The sequence below is a fragment of the Setaria italica genome, chromosome VIII (assembly GCF_000263155.2).
Source record: "Setaria italica strain Yugu1 chromosome VIII, Setaria_italica_v2.0, whole genome shotgun sequence".
NCBI lineage: Eukaryota > Viridiplantae > Streptophyta > Magnoliopsida > Poales > Poaceae > Setaria > Setaria italica.
Window position 1 is genome coordinate 25,835,146 of NC_028457.1, and position 13,146 is coordinate 25,848,291.

General features: G+C 42.7%; 1 protein-coding gene across 1 annotated transcript in view; it reads right to left on the reverse strand.

Moving 5' to 3' along the window:
* The window catches only part of LOC101776839, a 10,153-nt gene extending 7,315 nt beyond the window's left edge, over nt 1–2,838 (reverse strand). The window contains exon 1 of the mRNA XM_004979293.2: nt 2,165–2,838. Coding sequence (XP_004979350.1) covers nt 2,165–2,752 — 588 coding nt within the window. The 5' untranslated portion in view covers nt 2,753–2,838. The remainder of the gene's footprint in view (nt 1–2,164) is intronic.
* Nucleotides 2,839–13,146: the final 10,308 nt, after the last annotated feature.

Below are 13,146 nucleotides of genomic sequence, written 5' to 3' on the forward strand. Positions count from 1 at the left end.
ATACCAGCTGGGTGAAATATAATTGAGGTTTGTGCTCATATTGGTGTTGTCCATTTTTCTATGGCAAAGAAACCTCGTATGAAGCCTCCTTTTCGTAGTTCTTGGACGTCCCCAATCCTTTCAGGTTGGCCCTGTTGATTGGCATCCCTTCTTCTCCATGTTGTGGACAAAGAAGAAGAGAACTCACGGTGGCATTACCAGAGTTGTCTACACCCCCCTGAGTTCCCTTCCGGGTTCTGCTTCACCCTTAGATGTTTCTGGAAGCTGTTCTATGGGACCTATTGATGTCCCCCTCCGCCCCCCCCCCCCCCAAGCATCACAAGATCCTTTCAACCTCGCGCGCCGCCGCCGCTGCCCACCCGCAGCCGCTCGAGCCGTGCTGCCGCACGCGCCGCGCCTGCACGCCTCGCGCGAGCCGCTGCCCGTGAGCCACCGCTGGTCCCACGCCGCGCCACGCTAAGCCCGAGCCGAACAGCAGCCGCCGCTCCTCCGCCGGAAGCCGCCGCCACCCGCCTCGCGCTTCGGTCAACGCTCGCGCCGCTACCTCGATCCACCGCCACCCGCACCCGATCCGCCGCCTCCCGCGACGGATCTGCATGCGGGGAGGGTGGGGGAGGTGCTCTGCCGGCCGGAGGGGGCCCCACGGGCTAGGGTTTCGGGTGCATGGGAGAGGAGAGGTGGATGAGAAAATAGGCTCTAGATACCAATTGTTGGCCCAAATGGATCACTTTCTCATTCCACCTCTCAGGGCAATGGCTAGTTATAGTACATATATAGGCTACCAACCAAGAGGTAGCTTGGTGGTTAAGCAAAGGGGTAAAATAGGAATAAAAGCTAATAGAGCTACTAGACTTAACTAACATGTCCTAACCATAATCCATTTCAGCTTACTATCTGTACAGTAGAAAAGCTTGTCATCTAGGTCCAATTTATGCTAGTGTCAAAAAGACAGTCTGCTCCTTTACAACGAAGAACAACCACTACCATCAGGCTAATATCATGTAGAAGGTAAAAAAACATGGGATCCCATCCTTATGTTTCTACCTATGTTTTCCCTACTGAGATCAATGCGAAACTGTTATGTGTTTAAATAAGTACAGTGTAATATTTAGAGCTTGAAGATAAAGAGAACACCAATATGAGATCCAGGTTTAGTAGTTACTTCTGTAACAAGGAACCATATAGTTTGTCTTACAGATAATAAAACATATAACAGCATTAATTTCACCACAGCTCACTGCAGTGGCGTAGCTAGAATTTTTATGATGGGTGTGCAAGAGTGCATCAGAATGCTAGACCGTAAAACATTTGTCCCAAACACTTAGGTAATCTCCAATAAAATTTGAAAAGTTTGGGTGTGCCTAGGCACACCAGGATACTCAGTTGGCTACGCCACTAGTTCTGTGGAAGACTCTCAACAAGAGTTCTGATCTTGCCATGAAAACAATCTACATGACAAGATTAATATGCATGAAACAGCTTCATGATAGCAGCGCAGTAGACTCTCAATGTTACCAGTAACTGTTATGTTGCCAAAATACATAAGATAAAAAGAATGGATAACTATTATTCAATTAGAGAAATAAAATGGAAAGAAACCTTCAGGGTATGAAAGATACCATAGCTGCTTTCTCGCAAAACAAATCACGGAAGCATCTATGTCAACCAGTTGCCAAATGCAACCAGCGAACTAGCACGGGCATTATCAGTGCTAAAGATGCATGGTTACATCTCCAAAGGGCACCTTTGCATACTGTGAAGGACAACATTCAGCAGCACTTCCATAAAGATTAATGCCCTCTTGGACTACACTATCAGGGATGAACCAAAGATGATATATATATATATACACCAGCCCATAAGCCAAAGGGCTGGATCAGTGTTTTGATCAATTTCAGCATCATTTTGAGGCATGATCCCAGAGAACAAACACAGTACACAACAATGTCAAAGTGTAGCATCATTTTGATAAGATTGGCTTTTTAGACAGTCAGGAAAATTCCAGGACAAGACCGATGAGTAGCATAGAACAACTACAATGCACAAGCTAAAAGACATAATTTGTCCTCGCGAGCTTTCCAAGTCAATTCAGGTGCATTCCAAGAGAGGAGCGCATCAGCAGCAACCCAATGTACTATCAGGAGGAGAGCAATGGAGTGCTCACCCGGCAGATGAGGGCAGCGGTGGCGCGCGTGCGGTCGAGCGGGGACGCGAACGCCGCGGCAAGCCTCGCGCCGCGGGAGCGCAGGAACACGGCGAGCGCGCGCGCCTGGCGCTCCCCGCGCGCCGTGAGCGCCGCGGCGGGCCACCGGCCGCCGATGAGGTCCGGGCGCATCGCGGCGGCGCACTCCCCGTGGCTGACCACAACGACCTCCACCGCCGCGGCGTCGGCGTGCCTCCCCGGGTGCGCCGACGCCGCCGGCGGCGGCGGCGGCGGGAGGAGGACGTGGCAGGGGTCCCAGACCTTGATGCCTGGGCCCGCGAGCAGGCGCGGGGTGCCCGCCGCCGAGGGCTGCGGCGAGAGCGGAGAGTCCGCGGCGAGGCACGGCAGCACCTCGGGCTCCTGTTCCAGCACCTTGGACGCAGACGCCGCCGGGGGCACGCGCACCGGCGCCGGCGCGAGCGCGGGCCGCGGCGGGGGCGGCGGCGGGCCCGCGGACGAGGGGGCGGCCGCGACGGAGGGCTCGTCGTCGTCGTCTTCCTCGCCGCCGGCGCTGGATACGGAGGAGTGGGAGGAGTTGGCGGAGCCCATCGCGGCGGGCGGGGGCGCGAGATCTGACGGGGTGGGAAGTGGGAACGCGAGCGAAGCTGTGGCTTCTGGGGGAGTGAGGACGACGGCGAGAGGGTGTCGGGTTTGGCTGGCCTGGGCGCTTCGGGCAGGGAGCGCGCGTGGAGATTCGTGCTGCTGCGCTGGTGTGCTTTGATCTCGTTTTGGTCGCATTTTCTATTTTTCCTTTTGTTTTTGAAATCATGGCGCTTCCATACAAACCTAGCATAAGAACTTTTATGCTGAAAAGCTGCCTAGATGCTCAAATAAATACGACCTAAGAACCAACTATTTATTTCTCGTTACCTTCTTTCTAGTTACCTTCTGTCATTTTAGCTTTCCTCTGTCGTATTTTCATAATGTATTTTTTGTTCCCCTAAGAAACAAGTCGCTAAGAAAACTCCTTTGAAGAAAGGCTTTTAGAATACATTTTGTGCAAATGTTTTTGAAAGAATCAATTGCTTTCTTGATATTCGTAAGTATTATTGGTGAAAAAGTTTTGTAAAAAAATCTGAAATGTTCAAAAGGAATCAACTTCAAGAGTAGGATGGGACAAAAGTTTTTTATTGGATTCATATTGCACTTGATTCTCTTTCATTTACAAATGGGATTAAGTTTGAATTTAAAACGTTGTATGAATGTAGAGTGTAACATCACCGGAGAATTCGTGAAAAATAAGATTCTAAATATTTTTCTTTACGAATTTAGACATATTTTTATGTTATTTTCATAAGCTGCATTACACCTCTGGAGTTTTATCAGCTGGCCCTTAAAAAATACTATAACAAATTGTGTTTGGTGGTCACATGAGCGCTACTTAAGAAAGGATTTGTAGGCGCATCCCGATTATTTTATGAGCGGGTCAAAAGACCCACTCCTAAAAAAGAACGGGGCTACTGTAACTTCCGGCCCGCCCGCTCCTAGAAAAGCATTTGCAGGGGCGGACAATGCGATGAGCTACCCCTACAAATAACGTCTATTTTTGGAGGTGGGCGATGGGGTGACGTGGCCCTAGAAATCATCATTTTCAGGGAGCCCCGAAATGATTTCTAGGGTTGGGTCATAACATGGTCTGCCCCTAGAAATAGTTCCACGAAAATGAATTTGTAACTTTTTCATATGATCTTGGATGAAAATAAACTTTTCAAAACTGTATAGCTCGATGACACCTAAAACTTTGTAGTAAAATTTTTTTATTTGAGATTGTTTAATACTTCAAAATATCATTATAAGTTCACTAATTTTGAAATCTTAATCTTTTAAATTTTCAAATGACTTCAGCTATATACAAGCTCTACATCAAACTTAAATAGCTGGATTAGATCTAAAACTTTAAAGTTAACAAGTTTTTAATTTAAGATTGTTTAATACTTTAAAATATCATTATAAGTTCTTTGGTTTTGAAATTTAAAATTTTTGAATTTTTTAAATGACTTCGACTGTAGAGAAGCTTTATGTCAAAATTGTAGAGATCGACGAGACCTAAAACTTTGAAGTTGACATGTTTTACATTTGAAATTGTTTAATACTCCAAATTGTATTATAAGTTCTCTAGTTTTGAAATCTACAATTTTTGAAATTTTCAAATGACTTCGGTTATAGAGAAGCTATATATCAAAGTTGTAATGGTCAACAAGATCTAAATGTATATAAGTATATAAATGAGTATATGTGTGGTTATATGTTAATGTATGAGTATATGTGAATATATGAGTATATGTGAATGGGTTTAATAAATGTATATTTTCATACAAATTTTTTCATGTGATCTTGGATGAATACAAACTTAATATCAAAATTATAGAGATTGACGAGACTTAAAACTTTGTAGTGGACAATTTTTGCATTTGAGATCATATAATAGCCCAACAATTTCTTTTAAAAGAAAAATAAAGATGGAGAAATAATTTTAGGGCGGTTGATGGCTCCACCCGCTCCTGTAAATAATTTCTAGAGGTGGATGATGGCGTCAACCATTCCTGGAAATCATTTCTAGGCGCGGGTGATGGCTTGACCTGCCCCTAGAAATGGTTATGCGCAAAAAAAATCATAAATGTTTCATATGGTTTTCGGATGAAGATGAACTTTATATCAAACAAATTTTTTATTTAAAATTGTTTAGTGGTTCAAAAACTCGTTATAAGTTTATGAAGAAACACACCCTACCACATCAGTGATCCTCACCTCGAAAACCTAGCCCTCCCATTGGCTGAACCTTCTCTCACCGACTCCCTCTGCTCTTATCCCTTCCCTCCACCCACTCTTTCTCCTTATCCATTCCTCTCACCTTATCTCTTTTTCCACAGGGGACGGCGCACAGGGGCTGGCAATTGTCGCAGGGACACGACGACCCGATAGTGCGTGGCCTAGCGCACTGGACCTTGACTCCCTATGGTGCGGGTGAACAGTGGCTGACGGCCGGCGGTGCTGGAGCTCGGCACCTTGCGTTGAGACCAAGAGCCGATGAAGGATCTAGGCCCCTAAGAATCATGCTATGGTGAGTTTTGGTGATTAATGACAATCGGATGTGTGGTACTAACTATCTCCATGAGTTGATGTGTTAGGTTGAGTTTCGGCATCAAGATAAGGATTGATAGCTCATTGGTTGTGTTGCAATAAGTTGAGGTTGCGATCGGTGACAACAAGACATTATGTATCAATGGATACTTGTTGAGAATGTGTGAAAAAATATGAACATCATGAGTTGATGGAGACCAAAAGCATGGGCATGATGATTTTGTGATCAACAAGTATATGGTCTTGAATGATGTCAATGAGAAAGTGAATACACTGAGGATGTGGGATACAAAGTGGTTTCGTATGGCAAGATGGTGAAGGGCAAGAAAGACTCGGCTGTGTTGGATCATGCAAGGGTGAAGGGCAAGCAAGAGGCTTGGCACCGAAGGACCAAGGCAGTAGTAAAGGGTGAGTAAAGGCTTAAGGCTGATGGACCGTAAGAGGCCATGAATTCATGCTAAATTGGAAGTTATTCGAAGACAAAATACTTGGGAACGCCAGTTTACTTAGGAAAAAAATTGGAATGAAGTGGTGTTTAAGGCTTTAGCTGACTTTAACTCAAATTTTGAAAGGTTTCTGTTCGGATTTAGATCAAGGTCAAATGGACAACATTGTTGTACACACTTTAGACTCAAACTCTTACAAAAGAATTAGGTCCACCTTAGTTTTGGATTTTGTAGAAATTTACACACCAAGTTGGAAGACACTCACTGTTTTGGAACTTAAAGTAGTGTTTGCTGAAATTGAAGCTGGAGCTAACTTTGGACTAAATTTTGAAAAGGTCCCAGTGTGAAATGGTCAAAGCTCAAATTAACAAAGTTGTTCTCTAATGTTTATTCTACAACTTCTATAAAAGCCTCATCTTCAGACTAGTCTGGAATTAGAGATAACAAAATCTAAACTTCTTAACAGCCATGTTCTTAAGGACTCAGCGATTTTGATAGAGCCTTTGAATTACTATTGAATTTCAAACTAATTTTTGAACCTCTTCCTCTTCAAACTAGCAAAATCTCAAATAAGCAAAGTTATTTGATTTGAAATGTTTTACCACTGTTATATTGGCAAAAATTGAAGTTGTTATATAAAACTTTAAAATTACGAATTGCCTCCAAATTAAGCTTTTAAATGGCATTAAGGTCCTTTTAAGTGCTAAATTAACTTCTAAACACTCTACTTAAGCTTTGACAAGGTTAATTAAAATTAGGGTTGTACCATATTTATTGTGTTTTTATGAGTGTAACCTCTATATGTATCTTTATTGGCGAATATTCGGTTATATTGTACCATCTTTATTGTGTTGTTATGAGTGTAATCTCTATATGTATCTTTAGTGATTGTTATGAATGTGGAATTAATGGTGTAATTTTCATGTGGATTGTTTCATTCCATTATCAAGTTCTTTATCTAATACGAAGACCTATATCCATTTTCATGCGAAATATGATGCATAATACGGGTTCATATGTTGTCCATGCGTAATCCATTTTCATGCGTAATACAATGCATAATACAGGTTCATATGTTGTCCATGCATAATCTATATTCATGCGTAATACGATGCAGATGGACTGGCAATGGATGTATAATGCGGATAGACGGAGCAAAAAGTTTGTTGATGGCTTGCATTGTTTTCTCGAAGTGGCCAAAGCGAACAAGCCAGAGAACGGGTTCAAATGTTGTCAATGTAGTAACAAGGACTATTCATAGCCACTTGTTTAGATACGGTTTCATGCCTAACTATTTTGTTTGGACCAAGCACGACGAAAGAGGGGTTGTAATGGAAGATGCCGAAAAAGAGGAGGATGATGACAATATTCTGGACTAGGCTGCAAGCCAAGCTTTTGTGGATACTACAATGGGTGAGGCTGATAAAGATGAGTTCGTAGAAGATAGCCCTACAATGACCTTGGTTTGGTGCTACTGCACATAGAGATTGCGAAACTGAGAAGGAAGCAGCAAAGTTGCAGCACATGATTGCTGATCACCAAAAATTGTTGTACCCAGATTGCTAGCAGGGCCATAAAAAGCTGGGTACCACACTATAATTTATGCAATGGAAGGCCAAAAATGGTGTGTCCGATAAGGCATTTCAGGGGATGTTGAAAATTATTAAGAAGATTCTTCCCAAGAATAATGAATTGCCATCCACAACATATGAAGCTAAACAGATTGTTTGCCCTTTGGGATTGGAGGTTCAGAAGATACACGCATGCCCTAATGACTATATCCTCTATTGTGGTGCTAAATACGAGAAATTGGATGATTGTCCTGTGGGCAGAGCGCTGAAGGTATAAGATCAAGCGAGATGATCCTGGTGATGTCGAGGAGAAGCCTCCCAAGAAGAGAGTTCCTGCGAAGGTGATGTGGTATTTCCCCATAATACCACACTTGAAGCGCTTGTTCAGGAACAAAGCGAATGCTAAATTGATATGATGGCACAAAGTAGAACGTAAGAAAGATGAGATGCTGAGACACCCCACTAATGGGGCCCAGTGGACATCAACTTATAGAGCATTCCTGGACTTTGAAAGTGATGCAAGGAACATAAGGTTTGGTTTAAGTACTGATGGATTCAATCCATTCGGTGAGTTGAGTAGTGGTCATGGTACTTGGCCTGTGACCCTATATATGTTCAACCTTCCTCCTTGGCTGTGCATGAAGCAGAAGTTCATTATGATGCCAGCACTTATCCAAGGCCAAAAAACAACCTAGCAACGACATTGACATGTACGTAAGACTATTGGTTGATGAACTTTTACAACTCTAGAAGGAAGAAGGTGTACGTGTGTGGGATGAGGATAAATAAGAGATCTTTAACCTACGAGCATTGTTGTTTGTAACCATCAATGATTGGCCTACACTGAGTAACCTTTTGGGATAGACAAATAAGGGATATCGGGCTTGCACCCACTATTTAGACGACACAGACAACATGTATTCGAAGTACAAGCAGATGCTAGTTTGCGAAAACCTGACGAAATCCGATGCTTGGATTATACATCATCACATAGATACTTTTCCCTCCTGGTTGTGTTAACAACTTATGGGTAACTCTGAGATTCACCCACAGCTCGCTTGGTTAGCTAGGAGATCTTTTAGCACAATCATGAAATTTCAAGGCTACAAGATAAATGGTTATACATTTTACATGAGAGTTCAAGATCAGAAAAGCACGAACCAGAATAGTGGTGTCCGCATAGATGCCATAGACAGCAATAGGAGTAAGGACTCGTATTATGGTTTCATAGAAGAGATATGGGAACTCGAATATGGACTGTTGTACATCCCTCTATTTCATTGCCAATGGATGAAGCTAACTGACGTCACCAAAGATCAGTATGGAATGACAATAGTAGACCTAAGGAAGATTGGATATAATAATGAACCATTCGTACTTGCCAATGATGTGCATCAGGTTTTCTATGTGAAGGATATGTCTAGCAAACCAAAGAGAAATCTAGTAGACCCATGGGAACCAAAGCGCCACATAGTTCTTCCAGGTAAATGAAAAATCATGGGATTCGAGGACAAAATAGACCAATCAGATGATTATGATCAGTTTGATGGCATGCCTCCATTCACTATTGAAGTTGACCCAAGCATCATGCTATCCAAAGAAGAGGCTCCGTACTTACGCCGCGATCATGACCAAGGAACTTTCATGAAGAAGAAATTTTTTAACGTTACATGGTAATGCACTAAATATGCTTCACCTTTATGTAAAGTTACATTGTAAAGTTCTATGATTTCATGTACTATTTGATACAATTTTTAATTTAACGTATCTATGATTTCATGTGTGTTTAAATTAGTTGAGGTGAAGATTTATTCGATCAATATGAACAATGTTAACCACATACATCAATTGAATTTTTTGTGCGTTGAAATTATTTAATTGACTCATTCAAACTTATTGTAAATATACTTGCTAATTTAATATATTTTTGCATGGTCGTAATATGCAAAGTGACCTTTTGTCCCGGTTGTAAGTTGCAACTTGCAACTAGGAGTAAAGTGACCTTTTATCCCAGTTGTAAGTTGCAACTGGGATAGGGGGGGGATAAAAGTAACTCATCTTCTACCCCGGCCTCCACCACTCAACACTTGCAATTTTCACCACGCCAAGATCCACTGTCGTGCCCGTCCGCCTTCGTCGCTGGCGCCTCCTCTCCGTCGTCACCCTGGCCTCCTCTCCGCCGCATGCCGTTGCCACGGCCTCCTCTCCACCGTCGCCCTGCTCCTCCTTTCCGCCGCCGTCACCCCGGCCTCCTCTCCACCTCTACCCCGGCTGTCCGCCGTCACTCGCCGCCGGACTCCGCCGCTCCACCTTCACCGACCCTGCATTGCCACCACTGGACTCTGCTGCCCCGCCATCGCCAGCCCTGCATTGCCGCCGCCTGACGCAAGGGCCCCTTTTTTATTTTTTTTAGTTGAAAAATCATTAGGAAATTATTTGACTAAGTAGAAATTAGTAGAAAATTAGGGGAAACTACTATGATTAGTAGAAAATCAGTATAATTTACTTCAGATGCTTAGTATAATTTTGTATTCATTTTGTTTAATATTTAGAAAATACTATAATTATGTTTTTGTGTAAATGTTTCAAAAATTAGTAGAAATTTTTACAAACGCTTAGACTTATTTAGTATAAATGCTTTGTATAATTTGGTATACATTTAGTATAATTTTTAGTACATTACTATGATTTAGTAGAAATGCTTCAAAAATTAGTAGAAATTAGTAGAAATTTGGTAGAAATGCTTCAAATTAGTAGAAATTAGTAGAAAATTGGTAGAAAACCTTAGAAATTAGATTAAATTTGGAAGAAATTTGGCATAAATCCTTAGAAATTAGAAGAAATTTGGTAGACATTCTTAGAAATTACTAGAAATTTGTAGAAACACTTCGAATTTGGTAGAAATTCTTAGAAATTAGTAGAAATTTGTAGAAACACTTCAAATTTGGTACAAATTCTTAGAAATTAGTAGAAACGCTTCATGTAGGATTCATTCGAGACTTTCATGTAACTTTCTTGTAAGTTTTCATGTAAGTTTCATTAAAGACATTTCATGTAAGTTTTATACAAGACATTTCATGTAAGTTTCAGTCAAGACATTCATGTAAATTTGTTGTAAATTTTAATGAAAGTTTCATTTCGTGTATGGTTTCATGTGTATGTTTCAATCACTTTGTTTTTTTCATTGTTGTTCTATGATTTCATGTATATACCTTAACATACATATAACTGTGATTTCAAGTGTGTTTAAAGTAGTTGAGATGACAGACGATGAGATCGCAAGGTATCTAATGGAGCAGATTATTGCTAGTACTAGTACTGACTCCAACCTTCCCATAACGTACACCGATGAAGAGGGTAACCAGGTGGACATGTTCCTCAACATGTCTAGCGATGACAATGAAGAGCCCAAGCTCTAGCAAAACCTTGCCGTGGCGGAAGGTTCCGGCGAGGTATATATCATTTTCAATGTTTTACCCCATCTATAATGTCTTATTCATTATTACTATGTACTAATTAAGGAATCTTGAACTGTTAGCCCTCTGGATTGACGAATCGTCAGAAGCCCCGATGTAGTACAAGGCTGATGGTTGGAAGGCTTATCATCACGGAAGTCACAGAAGAGGGCACGCTAGTTGCTCTCGAAAAAGTGGCAAAAAAATACGTGAGTAAGATCAAGGCAATCGTAAGGGACAACGTGCCCATCAGCATCAGGGAATGGAAGGGCAAAAGTACTAATCCATACGCGCTCCCAGATACAGAAAAGAATACACTGTGGGAAGATGTATAGAAACATTTCACATTTCCCGAAGGATGTAATGAAGATGATGTGAAATCGTGGATGCTGAAGAAGATGGCCAGACAATTCCAAACATTCAAGAAGATGCTAGATGCCAACTTCATCAAGAAGGGCCGAACTCCGAATTTTGATGAGTGGCCAAAGTTGAGGGACCACTGGGAGACATTTATCGAATACAAGATGAGTGAAGACGACATGAATAGGGTCAAGACCAACGCTACACATGCTGGCAAGAAGGAGTACCATAATCATCTAGGGCAAAGTGGTTACAGCACAACAATTCCCAGATGGCGCAGGATGGAACAAGACCTGATCGATCGGGGTATCGTACCAGCAACTCTTGAATGGCTCGATCAATCAAAAATTTGGTATTACGTTCATGGAGGCTTCCTAACCAAGAGGATGAGATGATAATCTTCAATGAGATAATACCTACGAAGGTCGAAAGGCTTATCAAGAACATTGAAGATGCTAAGACTGGGAGGTTGAAGGTGGACCGAGAGGATGATGAGCTCACATTGGCCCAATGTGGAGCACTACCAGATCCAAATGTCGCCAGCCCTTCTCAATGCCTCGGGAGCAGCTGTGTTTCCACAGGGCTCCTCGATCTGCAGACACCAAGATTACCCATGAACAAGCAACAATTTGTTGTGGATGTCATCATGCAACGCACCTCATGTGAGCTGCATAAACTGATCGACAATATCACCATTAAGGTACAATTATACATAATATTTATGCAATCTTCTCAATCCATCCACGCCTCGGGATCAAAGTTTAATAACTTCTTTATTTCTGCTATTTGTACAGGTGGCGTACGGGAGTGCCTTACCAATCCTGCCAGGGCAGATAAGCCATGGCATAGAGATTCCACCTGGCTACGCTAGCGTCGGCCTAGAGCGGCTCGTTGATAGCCAATATGAAGGCCTAGAGCTCGACCTCCCGGGAGGCTACGGGGAAAGGACACTAGGAGATGCGCTTCATGAGATCATTCTATGGCGCAAATGCTACATCATCATCTGTAGCACGGAGGCATCTCCTCAAAACTCAAGACCGCTCCCTGTAGATCCCTAGACGTGACCATCTCCTCAAACCTCAAGACTGTCATCTCCACCACATCCTGCTCCAGGACCGTCATCTCCAGCACAACCAGCACCACCAAGACCATCGCTTCCTGCTCAATCAAGGTCTCCATCTCCACCACATCGTGGTGGTGCAAGCAACAATGATGACAACAACACCCCTCCCCGATCACCATCGCCGGGACTAAGAGCAGACCCGAGCAAGGAACCTGCGGCACCAATTAAGAAGTCATGACCACCAACTCCCAAGCCAAGACAGAGAAAGAAGAAAACAAAGGAGCCTGAAGTGACTCCTAAGGAACACTGGGTGGCAATGACTCAAGTGGAAATGCTAGGCCGAAAGCCAAGCACAATCCAGTGAGTGGTTCAGGAAAAGGGTCGAAGAAAAAAAACAAGGGAGATGGAGCCACCGCCAGTAGTTCGAAGAAAATTAAATAATTTTTATAAAGATGTTAGAAGCAGCCAAGAAGATGTTGCCACCACTATCGAATTATGAACGGGCATTAGTCAAGGCTGATGAGAAGAAAAAAAGAAAAGGAAAGTCGTCTTCAAATAGGGTTGTCCCACACCTCAAGCATCTACTAGAAAAAAGACACCAAAAAGATAGCAGCAATGCCCTTGGATCAACAAGCAAAATTATTGAAATTGATGGAAGAAATAGGTATGGGACTTGTTGAATATCTAGGGCAAGTTGAGCTACTAGCTGCACCGCTTGTTGAACCGAAATGGACCTTTGAGCTAGGCAACCTCTGGTAAGGTCTGAGTTGGTACGGAAGCTATTAACAAAGATGTATGAATTCCATGAATGGTGTTGGGGATAGATCCTCAGTACCCGCAATGAAGGAAGAAGACGGACTCCTACTAGGATTTCACCGTAATCCTACTAGGACTCATGCCATGTAATCCTATTAGGACTCCTCCTTGTAAACCGACTAGTTATCCTGCCCCCTGGAGTATATAAAGG